The sequence below is a fragment of the Myotis daubentonii genome, chromosome 18 (genome assembly GCF_963259705.1).
Source record: "Myotis daubentonii chromosome 18, mMyoDau2.1, whole genome shotgun sequence".
Taxonomy (NCBI): Eukaryota; Metazoa; Chordata; class Mammalia; order Chiroptera; family Vespertilionidae; genus Myotis; species Myotis daubentonii.
The window spans coordinates 36,797,857-36,822,320 of record NC_081857.1 but is presented as its reverse complement, the minus strand read 5'-3'; the positions used below and the strand labels follow the sequence as shown (position 1 = coordinate 36,822,320).

Here is a 24,464-nt window from a genome sequence, read left to right as displayed (position 1 = left end):
GACGCACAATGACCACCAGGGGGCAGACGCTTCTACCGATAGCTATGATATGCACTGACTACCAGGGGGCAGACGCTCAATACAGGAGCTGCCGAGCTGTGGTGACTTGGCAGCTGCAGCTGCGGTTCTTGGGTGATGCACCCAGAACCAGAGAAGAGGGAGCCCGATTCCAGGGTGCGTCACCTAAGAACCACCCTCTCGCAGTCCTGGACCCCTTGGGGGATGTCGGAGAGCTGATTTTGGCCTGATACCTGCAGGCCAGGCTAAGGGACCCCACCAGTGCATGAGTCCATGCACCAGGCCTCTAGTTTTATTATAAGGATCCATTTAAATAGTTATTGATACACATTTGAGGATTTTTCAAATAAGTTGATAATTTCAAAGACAATTTTATTCTTTTATTTTTTTTATCCTCACCCAAGGATTTTTTCCCAATGGTTTCTAGAGAGAGTGGAAGGGAGGGGGAAGGCTGGGGGGGAGAGAAAGAAACATCAACATGAGATAGGCACATCAACTGTTTGCCTCCTGCATGTGCCCCTACATGCTGGGGAACCTGCAATCGAGGTACGTGCCCTTGACTAGGAATCGAACCCGTCAGTCTCCAGGCTGATGCTCTAACCACTTTGCAAAACCAGCCAGGGTGACATAATTTGCTTATATAAGTTCCAAATCTGGAGTTTTTTTTGTTTTAATTTATTGATTTGAGAAAGAAAGAAACATCAGTCAAACCTGAAACATAGATATGTGCCCTGATCAGGAACTGAACCAGCAACCTTTTTGGTGTACAGGACGGTGCTTCAACCAACTGAGCTGCAGGCTAGGCCCAAATCTGGAATTCTAAGTAAAAGATGTGAATTCGTGGTACTTGACAGATTATGAAACTGCTTTGCCAATATAGTATACCAACTTATTCAACCACCAAACGATGACAATTTATCATTTAAATCATATTATCAATGTAATAGGGAGAAGGAAAACCTCATAAGTCTTTCAATTTGCATTTAAGAACACTGCTAGGGGAAAAGAACTTGAATCAAGACCCGTTACTAGTTAAATGTCTTCTCTTTTAGAATCATCACACATATGGAGGGAGGAAGTTTACCTGCTAGTCGGGCACCTATCTCTTCCTTGTGGAGGCAGCATACTATAAGGCCCTAATGCTGTATCGACCAAAGACTGGCGTGGGTGGGCAGGGCTGTGAGCGTGGTGAGGTGTGCGGGGCTGCGTGATTTCGTGCGCTGGGCTTCTAGTTAAGAGTAGAAAGAACAAGACCTTTGGGATGAGAATCCACCTTCCTAAAGAACTGGACATACATGCACCAACCTTGTGAGTGGTTAGTTTCATCCATTCATTTAGCCAGAGGTTCTCAACCTTCCTAATGCTGCGACCCTTTAATACAGTTCATGTTAAAGTGACCCCCAACCATAAAATTATTTTCGTTGCTACTTCATAACTGTAATTTTGCTACTGTTATGAATCGTAATGTAAATATCTGATATGCAGAATGTATTTTCAGGGCTCACGATCCCCTTTTAGACTAAAGGGAGAAACTGATCAAAAGGGAGAATTTGACCATTTAGCTATTTTTTTTTTTAAAGAATTGTTTATTGATTTTTAGAGAGAGAGGAAGGGAGAGGGAGAAACATCAGTGTGAGAGTGAAAGATCAATCAGCTGCCCCCTGCACACCCTCTACCAGGGATCGTGCCTCCACCGGGCATGTGCCTGACTGGGAAACGGTAACCTTTCTGTGCCCAGGCTGACGTCTGACCAGCTGAGCCACAGCAGGGCTATTCTTATCTTTAAGAGTCACTTGCACACTATCTTCTCCAAGTAAGGATCCATTTTGGGAGTTAGAAGAGCTCATTTTTTCTCAAGTATCAATTTTCCTTGATTTTTAAAATAGTAAGATGCTTACACTTATTATTAAGCCCTTGCTTAACATGAGATGTCACATATCCACTAACCTTCGTGACAACCTGAGGGAGGTTAATACTCATTCTTATCAACACCTAACAGAAGAAAAAACCTGATGTGTAGGGAGACTAAATAACTTGTTTGAACCTTGGTAGCCTATATTGTTAAGCAGCCAATAGACTATCCCAGCCTCCTCTAGTAAGTTAGCAAAAAGTAAGCAAATCACTGCTGCTGCACTAAGGAGAAAGATACTCTGCCAGTCACTCTCATATGAATGCGTTTGTCACTATAGCCCAGACTGAGTGGAGGAAAGGGCAGCCGAATCTAAAACTCTAAAGCTCAAACACATTTCAGGACTGTGTACTTGCAACCCCTTTAGATGCTTCTGAACTCTGAAGCAGTTTGGCTCAACTGCTCACATTTGGGCAAGTGAGGCAAGCGTGGGCTGTGCCTCCCTGCCCGGTATTGAAGGAATTTTCATAGTGACACAGCCTATCATGAACCTCTTTCTCCACATCTTCTAGGCGGGTGCATGCCCTGATTATTAAAACAAGCCATGTTGTAAAGGTGGAAATTTGTTAACTTTTCCTCATCTTTCTAACTCAAAAGTGCGTGCGTGTGTGTGTGTGTGTGTGTGGTGGGGGCTGTACAGGGGAAGGGGACACACTGACTGTGAAGTTTATTACACTGGGAACCATTTGTTAGGGAAGGTAAAACCCAGACATTTATATTTTCAGCTTTGACTTGGGAGCCTGCTTCAGTGCGACTCTTGCGGCTTTCTGGGCACTACCGCTGTGGAAGAGCTGCACAAGGTCCCTCTGTGACTTTCGGAGGGAGTGGGCAGAGGAAAGAGAGATAGGCAGGTACTCTGTGTGTACATCTCTTTTCCAAAAGCAGCGCTGAAACTGTGTGAACTGAAATAAACTTAGTTCCCACATAGGGCAGTTGGCAACAGACTGGATCAGAAAGCCTAGCTGCCTCATTATTTAAGGCAACACTGTAACAGAGGACTAGCTGCTTGTGAACAATAGATGGCACAGAGTAGGCCCAGTGCGTTTTAGTGTCGGCTGTTACCAAAGCTGATCTTAATGCAATCCCTTAAGCCTGTGTCTTCAGTGGGAGAAAGTCAGCGTTGGACTGGGTTGATAAAGCTTTGGGTCTGGTTTTGAGCCCGTGTTTAGCCCTTGCTTCTGAATACAGCAGCTTCAGAACCCGTCCTGCTAATAAGTGCTGGTTAATCTGCATGGTAAACCCTTCCCTTCACTAACAAGATGCAGTGAATGACCAAAGACCAATAAGCAGGGGCTTATGTGTGGGTGTAGCTCAGCAACTGGGATGGGGAAAAGACTCCTATACATCTTCTTCAGCTATCTTTCCTCCCCTCCCCTCCCGACATTTCCTTTACTGTCCCCTCACTGACAGTGATCCTCGTTATTATAGAAGGGAAAGAGGCATATAGAAGTTACGGACTCGGGTCCATGGAAAATGGCAGATTCCAAACGAGAGCCAAGCCTGCCAGCAGTCACAAGCTTCTCCCATAAACGCCACCTCCATCCGTCATGACACTCAGGCGGAGGACTGGGCTTTTCATTACGTCTTTACGGTTAACTCCTCTGGATGCTTTCAGAGAGGTTGTTTCAAAATTCCTCTCTTGCTAGCCTTTAAGTAAAGATGAGGAAAGGAGAAAAATTAAAATAAAATAAGCCACATACACAAAGCTCAAAGCACATAAGCCAAATGATTTAATTTAATATTAGCAAGGGTCAAATGGATCTTAATAATGAAAATAAAGACAGTAATGTCTTCCTCAAATAAAACATTTGGAGGAAGAAACATTTCTAAAAAAAAAAAGGAAAAAAAAGTTTATTTGGAAAAGCCAGCCTCTTACACAAGGCTTTTATCTATACTTTCACTCTGTCAATTACAACAATATTTTAAAATACATTTAATACAATATATAAGTCACCGAATGTCATTGTTCTACCTCAATTTAAAAGATATTAGGTTAAAAAATATTTCATTTTCATTCTGGTCTGTCTTCCCTTCTATCCTTACACTAAATCCATTTCTTTACTTTTCAAATAAGTGAAATGAGTCACAAAATTTTTAGGTTTATGTGGAGAAAATGTGTCTTACGAATGTGTCCAAGAATTCTAACGAAAACATAATTTTAAGAAACTTCTCAGAAAAAAAGGAGTTATTTACTGAACTAAAAACACTCAGCAACTTCCCTTCCAATCTTATCCTTATATGTTTGCTTGGGGCCAAATCTCTGGCTCTTTTAAACCAGCAAACATGAAAAAAAGAAAAAAGAAAAAGAAAACCAACAACAAAAAACAATGAAGCACACAAAGAGCCAGAACCTCACACACAGCTCTAAGCTAGACGTAGATATGGTGGAGCCGCTATGAACCAAAGGGGAAAATTCCAGGTAAAACAGTAACAAAAAGATTCTAAGTCTCATGGTTTAACTGAGTTTTAGAAAAACCTAAGCTGAGTTCAGCTGCTGTTTGAAATATCTGTCTACATTTAATTAGAGATGTTGGATTTACTAAGGGGGCACAAACATATAGTTTTGCATATTTTAATACTAACTTTTACAGTGGAAAAAAAATACTAAGTGATCTCAAAAGGGACAATGATCTATAAGCACTCAAAATATGTCTTTGAAAAGGGGTGCAGAAATAGTTATTTAATAAAATCAAGAACTTCTAATAAACATCCTAAGGAGAGAAACCAGATGGGGTGTTGATGAGTACAATGTGTCTAGAAAGACAAGATATTTCCAAAATTTTATGCCTTAAGTTTCCTATATATACAGCAGGCAGGTACACATGCCAGGCAAATATTGATGCTAGGAAAATATTTCAGCTAGGATTCTAGAAAACCCCCAACTTTCAGCCAAGATTTCTATTCAGTCTTTCAGTGATAATGTATGACAATATGTTACAAATAACACTGAAGCAAGATTAGTTTTAAATTTTAGATTTGCTTCGATCAAGTTATTTTTCTTTGTAATGGAACACTTAAAATAGATGAATTCAGCAGCGTGGTTTGAAAAGTTAAGGATCCTTGAAGATTCTAAAGACTAAAACTTAAGGCACATATTATAATCTTCATGACACTGTTAAAAGCTAAGATTAAAAAAAAAAAAATACCCGACTTCTCCCTTCATTCTTTGCCAACCACTCCCTCCCCAAAGGATATGGCATGTTAAATTTGGACTAATGGTAAGGAGTGAAACAAAAATTCCATCAAGGAACACCTGGTAGGATTTCCACACGAATGTCCACTATTTGCATTGAGCACCACTGGGAGATTACGGCCAGTAGAACATTTCAGATATCTTGGGTCACAAGCTGCTCCGTTTACCCTTCAGCCCCACAGGCTCAGACTGGACTCTCCTCCTCTTTGGGGCTTCCTTCGGTGCCTTTCTGCTCTGGTGATTCCGCTGTGTTGGTCATTGTTTTTGGCGTCTCAACCTGTACACCGGCCTCTTCCTCTTTACTGTCATTTTCCCGCTCCCTCGATTTTTCTCTTTCAGTCATTCGATAATTGATGCCCATGCCAATGAAGAGATAGATGCCTGCGAAAATGAGAACTATGCCACAGGCCCAGTATGTATATTTGTAGTCTCCGTAAATGTCGTGGAGACGACCTAAAGGTGTCAAAAAAGAAAAAAACACACTGAAAACACCAACCAGTAAACAGTTATGTGGATAAAAGTAACATCCTTTTCTAAATAAAACTCAAGGACCTACTCAGAAAGATGTCAACCCAATTCTCAAATAGCCCACAGGTGACAAATTAGTTTAAAAAGAAACTGCTAAAAGTGGTCTGACCTTTTGTTTATGATGTCATGCTTGATTTTGGCTGGCCTTGCATACTGTCATTTTTAACAACTTGAAAATAATTAAATCTTGGCATATTTGAATTGGGAAAGAACTAGAGATCACCTAGAATCAGTTTTCTTAATACATATTGGGGGGAAAAATAGTTACAATGGAGGTTTAAGAGCCCTGGCCAGGTAGCTCAGTTGGTTTGAGTGTTGTACCAATACGCCAAGGTTGCAGGTTTGATCCCTGGTCAGGGCGCATACAAGAGTCAACTAATGAACGCACAAATAAGTGGGACAACAAATTGATGTCTCTCACTCTCTAAAATCAATAAATAAACCTAAAAAAAAGAGAAAGTTTAGGAATCTTGCCCAAGGTCACAGAGCTAATTTCAGTCTCCCAGGCAGACTCCTGCTCTTTCTCTGACATCAGCACTTCCCAAAAAGCATTCCTATGAAGACTTGTCCTAAAAAAAATGACCAAACGTTAATAATACCTTTGCATCATTCTCAGTGCTTATTCCTCGCAGCAGGCAGATTCTACCATCATTCTCATTGTATAATGTAAAAACTGAAGCACAGAAAACTTAAGTAACTTGTCCGAGGTCACAGAGTTAGTTAACGGTTAGCTTTAAACCCAGGACATGTGACTGAAACTGCAACGATAACCTCTGTGCTGCAGGATACCTCCTGGTGTTTCCAAAGCCAAATAGTTTTGGGAAATGGCATATCTTATTCTTTCTTATTAAAGCTGCACAATGCAAGTTAGCATGTCAAAGGCTCTGCAAGGTCCTGCAGTAAAGAAATCTAACTTGGTGTTTCCAAACTTTTTTTTTTGGCCATGAAATCCTTGTTATAGTAAAATTCATTAGCATCTCATCTAATTGGCATCTCAAGGAATAAACTGGAAAACCCTACTCCACACCTACGAAGGACTTCATGTAACCAATTCAAATATAGGATTCCATATGGCAGGGGTGGGGAACGTCCAGCTGCAAGCGGGCCGTATAAGGCTGGTGAAATCATTAGGTCTGGCCCTGCCATTAGGGGTGAGTTAGTTAAATGTTTGACTAAATATAGCAGGCTAATTTTTCAGTTGATAATTTTGTATGGCCCACAAATGATGCCATAAATATCCAAATGGGTCTTGGCAGAAAGAATGTTCCCCACCCCTGCTACATGGTTTCCTAACTCAGGGCATTATTCACTCAGAGTGTTTACTGAGCCTTTCCATACACCAGTCACTGGGTCTCTTAGGCCCCGAGGAGAAAGGTGGGCAAAGGAAATAATATCTACAGTTTAGTGGAGGAGAGAGATGTTAATCAAGTAATCATATAAACTGTGACCAGTGCTACTAGGAGGGTTGAAAGCAGAAAATAGGGGGTAGGACCAGTAGGTAGGGTCAGGAAGGCTTCTCCTAAAGAGTAAACTAGTAAGCCTAGACTGACAGGAGGAAGGGGTTATCTGGCAGAGAGGGGGTGGGGTAGGGATCCAGGCAGAGAACAGTGAGTGCAAAAGCAGTGGTGGGAGAAAGTACAGGGGGCAAGAGGGGAAGGGAGAAGGGCCAGGCTGCTGGAGGAGAGCACAGGCCAGTAGGTAGGAAATGAGGCTGAAGAGAAAGGTGGGAGGGCCCATATGAGGGGCCCTGTGGGCCACATAAGGGGATTTGATCTTCACCCTAAGAAGATGAGAAGCAACTGCAGAGTTCCAATTAGCTGAAATATCAGATTTGCATTTGTCTGTCGAGTAGAAAACAGACTGAAGGCTGGCTAGAGTGGATATAGGTAGACCAGTTATGAGGCTACTGGAGCAGCTCAGATAGGAACTATGGATAAGAGATATATAGATACGGAGAAAGTGTATAGATTAGAAATTTAGGAAGTGAAAACTGACAAGATTGGTCAACTGATTGGGTATCGTGGAAGGAAGTAGGAGTTACATCTTTTCAGAAAGAGCCAATTTTTTTTTTTTACTATGTGTTATGTATTGATTTAAAAGATGAAACATTTAATAACTTTAGGAAATAGTTTCCCAATTACATACTCAATTACTAGCTGTGTAATACAGGCAAATTGTTTCACTTTTAAAAGCCTCTTCCTTCACTGACAAAGTGGGAACTCTAACAGTCCCTACCTCATAGACTGGTGAGATATAAGATATAGGACAGTGCACTGTGAGCTTACATGGTAGCTATTATTATTACTGCCACTACTACTATTACTTTAATTATTACTACTAAAATAAACTCCATTATTAAAATGAAATTACCACCAGTGCTTTAGAGGTGGTGTTGTATTTTACATGTTTTCTTACAATAAGCATGGAAGCTTTACAAAGAGAAAACATTTTAAGAAACAGCATCATTTTAAAAATGTTTAACTCTCCTTTCAGCTTGATGGTTCATTTTAACTCAAGTCTGTATTTGAGCAATGATGCTACTCGAAGAATTGTGCCAGTACCGAGGACACAGAAATGAGAAAGACCTGCCCTCCCCCAGCAAAAGGCTCAGTGATCTCTGCTTTCTAACCTCTTCTCAATCTTCGTGCCTGTTTTATATTAACAGAACCGTGGAGACAGGGAGACATACTATACCTAGAAGTGGTGGCCCTAGGAGGACAGGACAGCATTCCACAATGGTCACCAATCCCACAGCACTGGAGAACTTCTGGGGTCCAACGAGGTCCATCAGTGTTTCAAACAATACCGAGCTGAGCCACCCAAATGCAAACCCAAAAACTCCAGCATAAATACAGAGCCCAACATAGCTGTTAGTCAAAGGTGCTACCATGTGACACAGTCCATTTGCAATAACAGAAGCAGCAAAAAAAAATTGAACTCGAGGTCTTATCCACCTTGTGTTGGCTAAAAGTCCCATAGATGGTCTGGCAAACATGTCAACAAAAGCCAAAATGGAAAGAAGGAAGGCAGACTTCTCACTAGAGTAATGCTGACTCTTGCCATAATTACTAAGAAAGACCAAAGGAGCAAACAGTCCGAAAAACATGATCACATTTCCGGAGAGGTATATCAAGAAGCCTCTGTGAGTGAACAAGGAAAAGTCCAGGAATTGATTAATTGTTTGCAATACTGACTTTTTCTCCTTTTTGGGGTTTTCTCCAATGAGATCTGTATTTGCATCACCTGCCACTTTTGAACCAGACTTTCCAGCTTCCTCAATGGCTTCTGAAGGCTGATATTTCTCTGCACTGGTTGGGGGGGGCCCTATTGGCCGCATCAGGGATCCAGCCACACAGCAGTTTAGTAGTAAGCCTCCAAGAATTAGGAAACTTCCTCTCCAGCCAAAGATACCGAAGAAAGCCTGATTGAGGGGGGCCAGGGTAGAGAGGAACACAGGACTGCCTGCCATGGCCAGTCCATTTGCCAATGGCCGCTTCTTGTAGAAATACTTGCCAATCATGGTCAGAGCTGGATTCAAATTGAAGGCAAGCCCAAGACCTAAGAAAGAGGGGAAAAAGAATCACATACTGTAACAAATGTCAGAGAGATATTTGGAATTACTTAACCAGACAAATAAAATAAACATGTAAGTAATGAAGGAGACAAAGATCCTCGTTATTGGAGGACATTCTGTATTGTGGTTTAAAGTGTGAGCTCTAAAACCAGACTATGCGCTTTCAAACCTCAGTATCATTACTTACTATCTGTGTAAGAGAGAGAGATACTGACGTGAGAAAGACACACTGACTGGTTGCCTCCCACATGCACCCCTACCGGGGCTGGAGAACTTGCAACCAAGGTACCTGCCCTTGACAGGGAATCGAACCCTTCACCCTTTGGTCTGAGGGGCCGATGCCCTAGCTACTTAACAAACCAGCCAAGGCTCGTGCATTATTCTTAAGTCAAAAGTGGTCAATACAAGAGTGGTCAATAAGCATTTTCTTTAAAACAAAAACAAAACACAAAGATATAAAAATACTTTTCTAATAAAGAGATGAAAATTAAAGACACATTTACTACTATGGACTATTCTTAGGACAAGGGATGCAATAATCTCAACTCATTTATTCGTTCAACAGTGAACACCTGTTATCACAGGAATTTAAAAATGAATCAACAGCAACTCACCTCCAATGACTCCAATACAAAAGTAAAGCCCCTGTACACTGTTAGAGAAGGAAGCTGCAATCAGGCCACTGCCTGACAAGCAGCCACCAACAATCATGACTGGACGACTGCCATATTTATTCACAAGGATACTGCTGACAGGACCTAAGAAAGGACCAAACATTTAGTGGCACAGAAGAAAGGGTCGCCTAAGACCATTGGGAAACACATAATTACATATTGTTTTTGTGACTAATCACTATGCTTTAATTATGTTCAATTTGTAACAATGAAAATACATCCCGCATATCAGATATTTACATTTCCATTCATAACTAGCAAAATTACAGCTATGAAGTAGCAACGAAAATAATTTTATGGTTGGGGGTCATCACAACATGAGGAACTGTATTAAAGGGTCACGGCATTAGGAAGGTTGCGAACCACTGCATTAATGACACTAAGTGACAAGTCCTCCAAAATAAACATACAACAAAAGGTAATGGTAAGAATATTGCTTTCTTTTGTATCTGGATATTCTGGATGGAATTTTACTAAAATATAAATGACTAGATCCTTAATCTTTCTCTTATACGGCAGAACAGGCTGGAAATACCTTGGTAATGGATGTTCATAAGCTTCTTGATGTATCTAGGATACGACCAACATATATTTTGTAGGTTTACTTTGTTTTAAATTTTGGACAGACACACAGATATGATGATATGATTTCTGAGCATTATTTACATATGATAAACTAGAGGCCCGGTGCACAAAAATTTGTGCACTTGGCGGGGGGGGGGGGGGTGTCCCTCAGCCTGGCCTGTGCCCTCTTGCAGTGTGGGACCCTTCGGGGGATGACCACCTGCTGGCTTAGGCCCACTCCCTGGGAATTGGGCCTAAGCTGGCAGTCAGACATTCCTCTGGCAGCCCGGGAGCCCTTGGGGAATGTCCACTTGCCAGCGGGGAGCAGGCCTAAGCTGCAGTTGGACATCCTTAGCGCTGCTGAGGAGGCGGGAAAGGCTCCCACTACCACCGCTGTACTGGCAGCAGTCAGCCTGGCCTGTGGCTCAGCAGAGCTCCCCCTCTGGAAGCGCATTGAGCATCTGCCCCCTGGTGGTCAGTGTGTGTCATAGTTGACCAGTCATTCCCAATCGTTCTGCTGTTAGTATCCATTTGCATATTATCCTTTTATTATATAGGAGTGCCTGGCCAGCCTGGGTGAGGGGCTGATGGCTGTTTGCAGGCTGGCCACGGCCCCCAGCCACCCAAGCTCCCAGTGGAGGCTGGCTGGAAGCAGGTATCTGGGATTTATTTAGCTTCTATAATTGAAACTTTGTTGCCTTTTGCGGAGGCCACAGCCAGCCAAAGCAGGCGGGAAGCTTAGCTTCCTCCAGCTCCATGGCTGCTGGCCACCATCTTGTTTGGGTTAATTTGCATATAGTCGCTCTGATTGGCTGGTGGGCATGGCTTGGGGGCGTAGCAAAGGTACAGTCAATTAGCATCTTTGTGTTTTATTAGTGTAGATGTGGTTTATATTTTTTAAAAAGAAAAAACAGCCGGAACCGGTTTGGCTCAGTGAATAGAGAGTCGGCCTGGGGACTGAAAGGTCCCAGGTTCGATTCCGGTCAAGGGCATGTACCTGGGTTGCGGGCACATCCCCAGTAGGAGGTGTGCAGGAGGCAGCTGATCGATGTTTCTCTCTCATCGATGTTTCTGACTATCTATCTCTCTCTCTCCCTTCCTCTCTGTAAAAAATCAATAAAATATATTAAAAAAAAAAAAAGAAAAAAGCAGACAAAGTACGTAATTATTTTTTTCAAGTTTAAAGTTTTGTAATTAGGACAGCTAAATGTAAAACAGAACTGTTCCCAATGACATCTAGATGTCTCAGGTATTGAACTGATTATGACTTTTAGAGAGTTAACCTGGTTCCTTGCCTATATTATTGTTTTGTGTTGTTAGCCAATACTGTGAGTAAAAAAGCTTGTAGGAGAAAATTAACTCAGATAATGGTCAAAATATCCTTTGGTGTAATGCCTCAAGAAGATAGGAAATGGAGTGTTATCTAAGAAAACCAGATTAAATTTCTTCAGCTGAATAGATACATACCAAAAAAAAAAATCAGGGTTTTTTTTTTTTTTTAATGTGAGTGAAGGAACCAAATAAAAAGTGAAATATTAAGGATCAAGGAAAAAAAAGATTTTATGTATCAGTTTTTTAATACAAAAATCAAATGGCCTCTTCTTATTTGCTACACATAGGTATAATCTGTAATTCATTTCCAAATTTGTCTTAATTATAAGGAAGTCTTATCCAAAGCAAACAATGGTTTGAAAGCTATAACACAACTCACATACACTAACAGTATTTTCTGATTACACACTGAGTGACACTCATTGAATTTCATTTATTTATATTTATAAGAATACTTATGTCTCTACTTCATGGACATGAACTTGTGGAAATGACAGCTTTGTTTACATAACACCATAACCCGTCTGGCTGGTGAAGGTAGATGACTGTAAGTAGGAAAGAGTCACTGCAATGCAGCTGTAGGGAAGGGGATAATGTAACATGCAAGTCACAAAGTTGGTGTGTCCCAAGTTTCAAATCCGGCTCATTTTCTTCCCATTACATGATTCTATATTTATAAAGCAGAAGACATACAAATCATATTTCTATTCTATCCGCACAGTAAATTATGACCTTATTCCGTTTACTGTATAGTTGTCTCCCTAGAACAGCCGTGGGCAAACTACGGCCCGTTTGAAATGAATAAAACTATTGAAAAAAAAAGACCATACCCTTTTATGTAATGATGTTTACTTTGAATTTATATTAGTTCACACAAACACTCCATCCATGTTTTTGTTCCGGCCCTCCGGTCCAGTTTAAGAACCCATTGTGGCCCTTGAGTCAAAAAGTTTGCCCACCCCTGCCCTAGAAGATAGTAAGTCTATTTTTAAAAACATACGGTATATAGAATGTATATATTCAGAAAATACTATTGATCATATGTTAACATATTCTATTTCCATAAATACTATGGAAGATTCTGCAGTTACTTTATTCTAGTAGTACTATTCTTAATCGCAGCATGGTGTTATAAGATTAAAAAAACAGGCCTTTTGGCTAAGATCAAGAGTAGTATGTTCTTATAAGTTTAATATGTGATATGTCCTCTGAGGACCTTATAGTAAATGTATTTTTGGAGCAAGAGATGGAATAGGAGCTTGCTCCGTCCACTCCACGCATTGACCTGGTATTGCAGTACCTCGGGAATGGTGCAAAAACAGAACAGGCTCTCGCTGCAGGGAACCCAAATTCAAATTATGGTAAGTATGTATGTACATATCTACATACATATGAATACATGTATATATACACATAGTAAACATGCATGAAGAAATAAAAGCTTTTAATATCCCAGTGTTTCAGAGGATCAAGTCTCTCTAAGGTGCTGGGTCAGTAACTGACTGCTAGGACAGACTTCAGGCTCAACCAAGAATCCTATATAATAAAGAGGTAGTATGCAAATTGACCATCACTCCAACACACAAGATGGCCGCCCACATGTGGACACAAGATGGCCAGCAGGGGAGGGCAGTTGTGGGTGATCAAGCCAGCAGGGGAGGACAGTTGAGGGGGTCCCCAACTCCCCAATCGGCCCTGCTCTGAGCCTGACCAGGGGCTGCACCTAGGGATTGGGCCTGCCCTCTGCCACCCGGGAGCAGGCCTAAGCCAGCAGGTTATCTCCCAAGGGGTCCCAGACTGTGAGAGGGCACAGGCCGGGCTGAGGAACCCCCCTCTCCCCCCCGAGTGCACAAATTTTTGTGCACCCGGCCTCTAGTCTTATATAATAAAAGGCTAATATGCAAACTGACTGAACAGCAGAACAACCAGTCGCTATGACGCACACTGACCTCCAGGGGGCAGATGGTCAATGGAGGAGCTGCCCCTTGGTGGTCAGTGTGCTCCCACAGGGGGAGTGCCTCTCAACTAGAAGCCAGGCTCATGGCTGGCGAGCGCAGCGGTGATGGCGGGAGCCTCTCTCGCCTCTGCAGCAGCACTAAAGATATTTGCCTGCCGCTTATGCCTGTGGGCCTAAGCCAGTGATGACGAACCTTTTGAGCTCGGCATGTCAGCATTTTGAAAAACCCTAACTTAACTCTGGTGCCGTGTCACATATAGAAATTTTTTGATATTTGCAACCATAGTAAAACAAAGACTTATATCGTGCACCAGGCCTCTAGTACTCTCAATAATAAAGATTAAAAAAAAAGAGCTACATATGAAAATAATCTGAGGTACTAAACAGCCACCGAAAATAAGATTATCAAAAGTGAAAGCTTGCCTAAATTAGCAACTTGAGACACTGTCAATCTCAGTAATAAGTACAGTTGGCTTTAGAATCTCTGCTTACTAAGTACCTATATATTTTCAGTACTATGGTAGGTTTTGACTTGTACGTGTTAAATTGTGATTTGGTGTTCCAAAGTGAAACAAACAATATTTTAAATGATGTTATTAAGTAAGCAGTAACTTAGTCTTCACATTTCCTTCACATGTCGAAGACAGAAAGGGAAGGGGTGACAAAACTTAAGCTTAAGGTACAGCTGAACTGCTTTTAGGACTATATTATCACAAGGAACCAGAGGGAGATTTTATTCATTTCTTTAATTCTAACACCATGAAAAGTGTTTTTTCTGAGACTCTGAATTAGCTATTCAAGTTAACTCGATTTATTTTAATTCTCCCGACATCAATTAAAAAAAAAAAATCTTTGTTTATATTTTGAGTCTAGAGGAGAACAATAAAAAAAATCACTTGTGCATGTGTCATTTTTCTGAGAGCTTTTTAAAGCTCAATGATACTGCGTAGTAGCAAACCACAATTTCTCTTTTGTTTCAGACTACTATGGAACTAACAGCAAAAGTTGTCATTGCTAATAGGAATGAAAATGTGACTCTAAACATAAAGCTTCAAGCAAGGACATTTCAAAACACCTCACTGAATGAGACATAAAAAAGTGACCTAATACAGAGCCTCTGTCTGCTTTATGAATATTAAAACAGCAGGCCTTTGTGGGTACTTACCTCCACCATACATGACAGCCAGCATGATGGAGGATATCCATGACACTTCACTGCTGGTGGCATGGAATATTTCTTCAATTTCTTTGAAGAACACAGTAATAGACTTGGGAAATGCATAAGAGTAGCCGATGGAAATGAAAGCTCCAAATACCACTGCCCACCCCCAGCCTCCATCTGGGGGGGTGTATCCAACTGGACCGCCAACTGCTGGTGGCATTTTAAGGGTAGATGAATTCCAAAATGCAGTTCAAATCCGAGTATCTGAAGGATATAAAATTAAAACAGTATGTCAGCTATGTCAGCAATAAAGCACTCCCACCCACCACTGCCAACAACAAACACTTCCACCCTTTACACCAAGCTTTCAAATAACGGAATTGTTTTTCAATGTTACTTGTCCAATGGACATTATCTTCTCAGGACATTATCACAAAAAGTCTTAGTGCCATGGTATTACAGGCCTGTGTGAGCTTATGCTTGGCGGGGCAATGTCTGTGGGAAACCTCTGTTCTTTCAAAGATATATTATGTTTGATCTTGCTAGCAAAGATTTCCCATAGGCAAAGTCCTGCCAAATATAAACCGACAATCTAAAATTTCAAAACACATCAAGAATCAATTAACCGTAAGTGAAGCTAAGCCAATCAGCATAGCTGGATTAGATACTCAAGCACTACAGATCTTGGATATGGATATTTAAATGGCTAAAAGCAGTAAGGCATTAAAAGCACTTTAAACATTAATTAGACTAATTGATTTGAAACAGAACTTCTAGAAATGAAAAGTATACTCAATGAAATTAATAATAGGTTAACTAGCATACTGAACACAGCTGGAAAGAGACAGTAAACCTGCAGGATAGATCTGAAAAAGTCAGAATTCAGCGGAGAGCTTTATTCTGAAGCTATGAGAGAATGGTTTAGAAACATGGAGTTTAGAATGGGAGGATCAAGCATACATCTAATGGGACTTTGGAAAAAGATAAGAGTGGGAAAGGACAACTTTCAACGGTTAATAGCTAAGGATATAGACTTGATGAATAATATGAACCTACATATGATGAAACCCAACAAGATAGAGAAAAATCTTAAAAAAAAACTATTAAGAAAATACAGATTGGTCGAGACGGCCCCGGTGAGGTCGGAACGGCCCTGGTGAGTTCGGGATGACTCCGGTGAGGTCGAGACAGCCCCGGTGAGGCCGGGACAGCCCCGGTGAGGTAAGGATGACCCCAGTGAGGTCAGGACGGCTCCAGTGAGGTTGGGACAGATAATGGGGACCAGTATAGACTGATGAACAGGGGTAGATACAGAGGCAAAGCAGCATTGAACAGACTGTCAAACAAAAGTGGGAAGCCTGGGGAGGGCTTGGGGGGGTGGGGTTAAGAGATCAACCGAAGGACTTACATGCATGCATATAAGAATAACCAATGGACACAAGACACTAGGGGGTAGGGGAGGCAGGGGGATTGTCAAGGAGGCGGGGGAAGGAGACATATGTAATACTCTTTGTAATACTTCAAGAAGTAAAAATTATTTTTTTAAGAAAAGGATCTACATGCTAAATGATAAAAAAAAGAGAAAATACAGATTATATAATCACAGTGACAAAACAGAATTCTCATCAATTTTGAAAAACTAAGCCACTGTGTCTTAAATATTGGTTTTCCCTATTCTCTCTTTCCTTTGAGATTCTAACTGAATGTGGGCAGGGCCTTCCCATGGTATCTACTCCTTCTCTTCTGTGTTTTCCATCCATTTGTTTCTCTGTACTAAGAGTTTGAGGCCTAGGATATTATCTTTCTCCAGAGATATATTTCTAGGATCAAGATGTTTTAGATTGCAGTTCATTTGAGGACTGCTTTGCCTCCAGTTCATCCTTCGTCCTACAGCACAGCCCTTTAGCATCCCAACCCAAAAGAACAGTATTTTGTTACCAGAGCTCTCACTCTTGATGGGCTCTTGACTCCAACATTTTTTCCGTTGGGCCCATGAAGCTTTCCAAAGCACTTCTTACGCCACCGGAAACTGATCCTCTTTCTATAACTTGAAAGCCTTTAACTCCATAATCATATCACTATTGCCACAAGTAGAAAGCTAGTAAGATAAGTTGCCAAAATCAGATAATCATCAAAATAAGGAAGTCACCAATCAGGGGCTGCCAACATCTGCTGTTAGCTCTAAATCCACATGACAGCACCATAAAAATGGATCCTACATATCCTGCCTCTCAAAATCTCAAAGCCAGTATCTAGACCTGGAGACATCTGTTCTGATTCTGCCTCGCAAATGTCACAAGAATGCATTTGACTAGCAGAATTCAAATCAAATCCAGAAACATAGTTGCAAGGGAACCTGGAAAATGTAGTTTTTAGCTTTAAAGCCAGGGCAATATAGCAAAGTACACTAGGAAAAAGGATGTAGTGGATGCCAAACACTATTTTCAAAATCCACAGACACATGTAGTATGATACCATTTAATAAAATTTTAATCATGCAAAACAATAATATATTGTTTACAGACATACATAGGTAATAACAGTCATGATTGCTTCGCTTAATGATGGGTATACATTCTGAGAAATGCAACCTTAGGTGATATCGTTGTATAAACATCATAGAATGCACCAACACAAACATACCTGGTACAGCCTACTACACTCCTAGGCTATATTGTATAGACTATTGCCTCTAGGCTATAAACCTGTATGGCATGTTACTGTACTCAATACTATAGGCAGCTGTTTAACACAATGGTATTTGTCTATTAAAGCATATCTAAATAGAAAAGGTATAGTAAAAATGTTATGAAGATAGCGGTACATCTGTATGGGGCACTTATAATGAAACTTGCAGAACTAGAAGTTGCTCTTGGGTGAATCAATGAGTGAAAGGTGAGTAAATGCGAAGGCCCAGGAATTCCACAAGGCTGTGGTTGAGATGGCAAACCACTTTAACCCTACACAACTGTAGACTATATTTATAAACACAGTATACTTAGGTTACGCTAAATTTATTAAAATTTTTTCTTTTCTCAAATTAACCTTAGCTTACTATAACTTTTTTACATTATAAACTTTCAAATTTTTTCATTATTTTGTAACACTTCGTTTAAACCAAACACATTGTACAGCTATACAAAAAATATTTTTGTTTATATCCTTATTTTATGAGATTTTTCCTATTTTTAAAAGTATTTTTTTTTTTTTTTGCTTTTTAAACTTTTTTTGTAAAAAAAGAAGACACACATACACACATTAGCCTAGATCTACACAGGTCAGTCATAATATCCTTTACTGTCTTCCACCTCCTCATCATGTCCCACTGGAAGGTTTAACATGCATGGGATTGTCATCTCCTATGATAACGCTTTCTTTTGAAATATCTCCTGAAAGACCTGCCTGAGGCTCTTCTTAAGCAGGTGTCACTCTTTTCAGAAATATGTCCATGGTGGTTTGCTTGTTTCTTTTTTTAAATCACAGATTTGCTTGTAAGCAGATAATGTACCATTAATACAGAACATTCCTCTGTATTAATGAAAGCCTTTCAGTGTGGGTTTATGTCTTTAAACTTTTTCAAGAGTTTGTTGAGGTCTGCAAAAGTTTCTGCCAAACCCTTCACTGTGAATTTTCTTAAGTATTTTCTTTCTTCTTTTTCTTCTGCAGCTTTCTTTTCACTTGCTTCTTTAGCTATACATTCATGTCCCAGTTCTAATAATCCCTCAGTCAATTCCCAGAACCACCGTTAGGTCATCCTCATTCACACCAGGGTTAAAGGTGTTTGTCATCTCAACCACAGCCTTGTGGAATTTTTGCAACCTCTTCATCCTTGGCAATTCCTTTAAGTTATGAATGAACCTCTTGTCTTCTTACATATGCCATTCATACATTCCTTGGTAACATCACCCCCAACCCCGAAGCAAGGTTCTTGATGCAGTTATAGATGTAATCCTTCCAGCATTGCTGTCTTCCTCAGTTGCAGCAATAGCCTGAGTAAATAGTCTTCAGGTAGTAGACTTTAAACAGCACTATAACTCCTTGGTCCACTGGTTGGATCAGAGGGATGGTGTTCAGAGCAGGAAACACCACTTAATATTGGGATGAAGATTACCAATAGAAGGAGGATGCCTGGGAGCATTCTCAATAATAAGCAAAACCTTGAAAAGTATTTTATTCTCCAAACAGTACTTCTCCATTTCCCTGGTATAGCAACTCAAAAGGGCATCTTGGAAGAGAAGCTGGGTCTCCCATGATTTCTTATTGCTCCTGTAGCATGCTGGCAATGAGCACTTATTGATATGCTTGAAGGCTCTGGGGTTCTCAATGTGCCAGATAACAAAGGGTTTCAATGTGTAACCTACAACATTGCCCCCAAGCAAGACTGCTATCTTATCCTTAAAAGCCTTCAAATCTGGCACTGACTTGGGTTCCTTATGGATGGAAGCCCTTTTAGGCATCCGTTTCCAGAAGAGGGAGGTTTCAGCAATATTCAATATTTGTTCTGGCAAGTAATTTTCCTCCACAATCAGCTTATCTCAAGTTTCCAAAAATTCCTCACATCAACAGTCACTTTTACATTATGGAAGGAATAACGATTCTTGAATTGTTTAAACCACCCAGAACTAGCAGTAAATTCAACACTGTAGTCCAGCCTTTTTTTCAACATCACAAACGAAATTTTTGCTTTGGCCAGAATTGTCATGGTACTGAGAGAGACACACTTCTGTGTCTGGTCTTCAATCCAGGTTATTGGAAGTTTCTCCTTGTCTGATATAGGTTCTTCTCGAATTTTCTCTTAGATTGATTGCCTTTGATGAAGCAGATCCTTCAACCATTTCCATCACTTTGTTGTCTTTCTTCAGCTATGCTGAAATGGGACATGCCTGACTGGTGAACAATAACCATCACTGATTTCCCACCTTCTAGTCCTTAATTACTTGGCCTCTTACTGGCAACATTAGCAGTGGATTCCACACACTTAGGGGCCATGATGAACAAAATAACATGAAATTAAAAAACATAAGATAAAATGATACAATTAAGAAATGCAGCAAACTAGATGTATCATGCTGCTGCAGGCTTAACATGTATACTGGTTTACAACAAACTAATCTAATAATAGACAAACATGGTAATTAACCATACCTTCGCTATGCTTCCCATCGACTAATCAGGGTGATATGCAAATTAACTGCCAACTAAGATGGTGGTTAACCGCCAACAAAGATGGTGGCTAATTTGCATACTGCAGGCAGGGTAGGACAGCACAAGCCGCCATCCAGGCCCTTGTGTGCGATCCGGGGGCGGGCGGGGGGTGGGGTGAAGGCAAGCAGTGCCGATTGCCTTGCCCGAACCCTCGCCTGCCCACCGGAGACATGTGGGGCCCTCTCCGAGAGAGAGAGAGAGAGAGAGAGAGAGAGGGGCAGAATTTGGCATCCCGCATCCCTCTCTGATCTATCACTGTGATTCCAAGCCAGCAAGGGCTGCCTTCAGGCTGCAGCTCCAGGTCCCTCATCCCCACCCCAGGCCCGAGAGCACAGTGCTGGGCAGGAGCACCCAGGGGTTCGGGAATGCAGCGCGAGTGGCCGGCACGACATGGGGGAGGGGCTGTGTTTAAACCGCCAAGTTCCCCACTTCTGCCCTGGCCCGCGCATGCCTCCTCCTTCCCCTCAGAGGCCCAGCTCCTGCCTACATGCTTGCTGGGCAGGCCCAACTGCACCGGGGAGTGAGCCATGGTGATCAGGATGGCCACTTCCTGGGATGGGATGGCCAGACCATGGCGATTCATGAGGGCGATGAGGCCCATGGGGCAAGTGCAGCCCTTGGGCAGCGGGGGTGGCCAGCCAAGCCAAGTCTGGCTTCAGTAGGGCCAGTGGGAACCCGAGGCCACCCCAACCCCCACAGGTCCCGGGCGGATGGTGGCTCAGTGGAGAGCAGTGTCTCCATGCATGGTGCCCAGGGGCGGCTGTGAGCTGCTGCAACTCCGCCCCACGCTTCAGGGAGTGGGAGAAGGCTCGCAGCCACCAGAACCCTAGGCTGCACCGCCTGTGCCTCAGCCTGCCAGGTTGGCAGGGTCCAGAGCAGGTGAGCTGTTCCCTTCCCCCAGTGGTAGAACAGGGAGGAGAGCGCTGGGTGCAGGGAGGGGACCTCAGCTGGGATCCTCCTGGTGTGGGGAAGAGGCCCAGCCTGGGCCCAGTGGGGAGCTTAGGAAGTCTGGCTAAGCAGGCGCTGGTTCATACCAACTCTTACTCTGCCATCTTCCTCCAGCTCTTCAAGCTAGCCCCACTGCCCCACCAGTCCGGGGAAACAGGCTCTGGGTGACCTCCCTGAGCTCAGACCGTGGACCCAGAGACCTCAAGGAAGAATGCCTGGCTGGGCCTGGGCATGGACCAGTGCAGACCTTTCAGGGCAGAGTTGCTTTGGTGTCTCCGTAAAGTTTGCAACTGACCCAAGGAGGAAACCCAAGAGGGGAAAGGCCGGGAGGCATGAATTGCCAGCACTTTAGCCACTTGAAAACAGCTCCACTTGGAATGTGAGGCGGTTGTATGTTCAGCTGAGAAGTGAGGGGGCTGAACTCTACCGTTGCTGGGCTCCTGTCAGTCTGAGGCCCAAGCGTCCACCATGACAAGAAAAGAACAGAGCGAGGGGCCCGGAGGAAGGGAGGATAATGGAAGAAAACCGTGTCTAGACTTTCCCCAGCCCTCTCCTTCTTTCTGCTGCCTACAAGAGCCCCAGGCCTGGACACAGTTCTGTCTCCACCTTTTAGTCCCCTATTCTCCAACCACAGAGGACAGAAATAAGGAAGGAGTCTGTGCTGCCTTCAGAAAGTATCTATGTACCTGATCGGCCAGTTGCCTTCCACAGAGGGATGCCAGACTGCAGCTTAGGCCCGTTCCCCACAGGGACATCAGTAGGACATCCTGTGAGGGCTCCCAGACTGTTAGAGGGGGCAGGCTGGGCTGAGGGATGCCGCCAAGTGCACAAACTTTTGTGCATTGGGCCTCTAGTTTTTTTATAAGTAGAAAGAGAATGCTCAAAAATAACATTAAGTAGTAGTATAGTATAGTAAATATAGTTGACCCTTGAACTGAGCAGGTCCACTTATAAACAGATATTTTTCAATTGACCCATGTAGTTCAAACCCAAGTAACTATAGTTATACGTAGATTTTCAACTATGTGGGAGGTTGGTGCCTCTAGACCAGGGGTGGGCAAACTTTTTGACTCAAGGGCCACAATGGGTTCTTAAACTGGACCGGAGGGCCGGAACAAAAGCATGGATGGAGTGTTTGTGTGAACTAATATAAATTCAAAGTAAACATCATTACATAAAAGGGTACGGTCTTTTTTTTTTTTTTAGTTTTATTCATTTCAAACGGGCCAGATCCGGCCCGTGGGCCATAGTTTGCCCACGGCTGCTCTAATGCCTGTGTTGTTCAAGGGTCAACTGTACATAACCAGTAACATAGTTGTTTATTATCAAGTACTATGCATAACTAATTTTATGTGGTATACTTTTATACGACTGGAAGAGCAGATTTGTTAACACCAGCTCACGAAACATGCGTAATGTGCTACAATCTTATGATGACTATGATGTTACTCGGTAATAGGAATTTTCAGCTCCATTATAATCTTACTAGAGGCCCGGTGCACGACATTCATACACTGGGGGCAGGAAGAGGGGTCCCTCAGCCCAGCCTGCACCCTTCCGCAGTCCGGGACCCCTTTGGGGATGTCCGACTGCTGGCTTAGGCTCAATCCCTGCAGTCGGGAGAGGCTCCTGCTACCACTGCTGTGCTCGCCAGCCGTGAGCCCAACTTCTGGCTGAGTGGGCTGACCACCAGGGGGCAGCTCCTGCGTTGAGCGTCTACTCCAGCCGTGGGCAAACTACGGCCCGCTTGAAATGAAACAAAAAAAAAAACAAAGACCATACCCTTTTATGTAATGATGTTTACTTTGAATTTATATTAGTTCACACAAACACTCCATCCATGCTTTTGTTCCGGCCCTCCGGTCCAGTTTAAGAACCCATTGTGGCCCTTGAGTCAAAAAGTTTGCCCACCCCTGGTCTACTCCCTGGTGGTCAATGCGTGTCATAGCGACTGGTCGTTCCTCTGTTTGGTCAATTTACATATTAAGGTTTTATTATATAGGATGAGACCACTGTCATATCTGCAGTCTGTCGTTGACTGAAATGTCTTTATGTGGCACATGACCATATACAAACAAGATGGCTCATGAAAAGCTGAAGTCCCTAGGGGAGAAGAGAATATGAAAGAAGTTTATTTCCTCTTAGGAGAAGTTTAATCAGTATGAGTAGACATTTCCAAGTAATTGCTAACCTCACTAGAAATGCATATCAGTTGTCAAAAAAGTACAGTTTGCATAGTCAGAATTGCTGGCTTGTCCTGATTTCAGGTACTTGGCCCATCAGAGGATCCTTAAGCTTGTTCCCTATGTGACAACAGTGTCACAACCTAAAATAATATTCTTTTCCTTGGAACTGTAGTCTTGATGAGTAAGCTTTACTCCTAGCATGCATATCAGTATATTACACATCATTACCAAGAGTTCATAGTTTACCTTAGGCTTTCACTATTGGTATTGTACATTATAGGTTTGGATAAATTTATAATGATATGGATCCACCTGTATAGTATCATAATGAGTAGTTTAGAGAGAAAGGAAGGGAGGGGGAGAAAGAGAATCATCAATGTGAGAGTAGAACATGGATCGGCTGCCTCTTGCAGGATGGAGCATGCAACCCCAGCATGTGGCCTGACCGGAATTGAATCAATGATCTTTTGGTGTACAGGCGAACGTTCTACCAAGTTATCCATATCAGCCAGGGCTGGACAGTCCATTTTTAAACCAATCAAACAAAATTTATTTCTGTCAAAGCCATACCTCATTTTCATTGAAATAAATGTCAATAAACATTCCTGTGATAACTATCGCACTATCTAAACCTAATTCTAACTTAGAAAATAGAGAAGGAAGGAGATTGTTGTTCATATGGAATAAGGTCCTGCCTAACCCCTTTTTTTTTTATTTCTATCATGGGACTTTTTTCCTTTGGGACTATGCACTCTGAAATTTCCCTTCTTTTTCGGGTGGGGGAGAATAGAGATTTTTATAGCCTGGGGCAGTGAACCACAGTAAGAATTAGGATAGATGAAAGCTATGACTTTATTTTGTAGTGGAGGTAAGGGCTTTTGGATAAAGCAAAGTGGAAAAGGAGAAGCAACCTAGCCAATGTGGCTCAGTGGCTGAGCGTCAACCCCTGAACCAGATCGCAGTTTGATTCCTGTTCAGGGCACATGCCCGGGTTGCGGGCTTATTCCCCAGTGGGGGTCATGCAGGAAGTAGTTGAACAATAATTCTCTCTCTCTCAAATCAATAATAAAAATGTATATATAATAAAAAAAGAGAAAAGGATAAGCAGAAGACTTCAGGCATTTATTTTTAGGAGAGATGATTTTTAGGTATGGGTACATCTGAATCTGAAAATCTGGAGAATAATTCCCTTAAAAATATAACCCAGTTTAAAG

At 42.1% G+C, this 24,464-nt stretch overlaps 1 protein-coding gene and 1 pseudogene across 6 annotated transcripts in view; one reads left to right on the top strand and one right to left on the bottom strand.

Moving 5' to 3' along the window:
• Window positions 1-1,878: 1,878 nt before the first annotated feature.
• SLC16A1 (solute carrier family 16 member 1) overlaps window positions 1,879-24,464 on the bottom strand; it is a 38,959-nt gene continuing 16,373 nt past the window's right edge. For 4 of the 6 annotated variants that reach the window (XM_059674836.1, XM_059674837.1, XM_059674834.1 and 1 more), the window contains 4 exons: window positions 14,915-15,175; window positions 9,837-9,980; window positions 8,343-9,206; window positions 3,635-5,573 (listed from right to left, as the gene is read on the bottom strand). In XM_059674836.1, coding sequence (XP_059530819.1) covers window positions 5,305-5,573; window positions 8,343-9,206; window positions 9,837-9,980; window positions 14,915-15,131 — 1,494 coding nt within the window. In that variant the 5' untranslated portion in view covers window positions 15,132-15,175 and the 3' untranslated portion in view covers window positions 3,635-5,304. Of the gene's footprint in view, window positions 3,575-3,634; window positions 5,574-8,342; window positions 9,207-9,836; window positions 9,981-14,914; window positions 15,176-24,464 lie in introns of those variants that run through there. The other 2 variants (XM_059674838.1, XM_059674840.1) reach the window with 2 other exon arrangements.
• LOC132221469 (U2 spliceosomal RNA) lies at window positions 12,935-13,113 on the top strand (annotated as a pseudogene).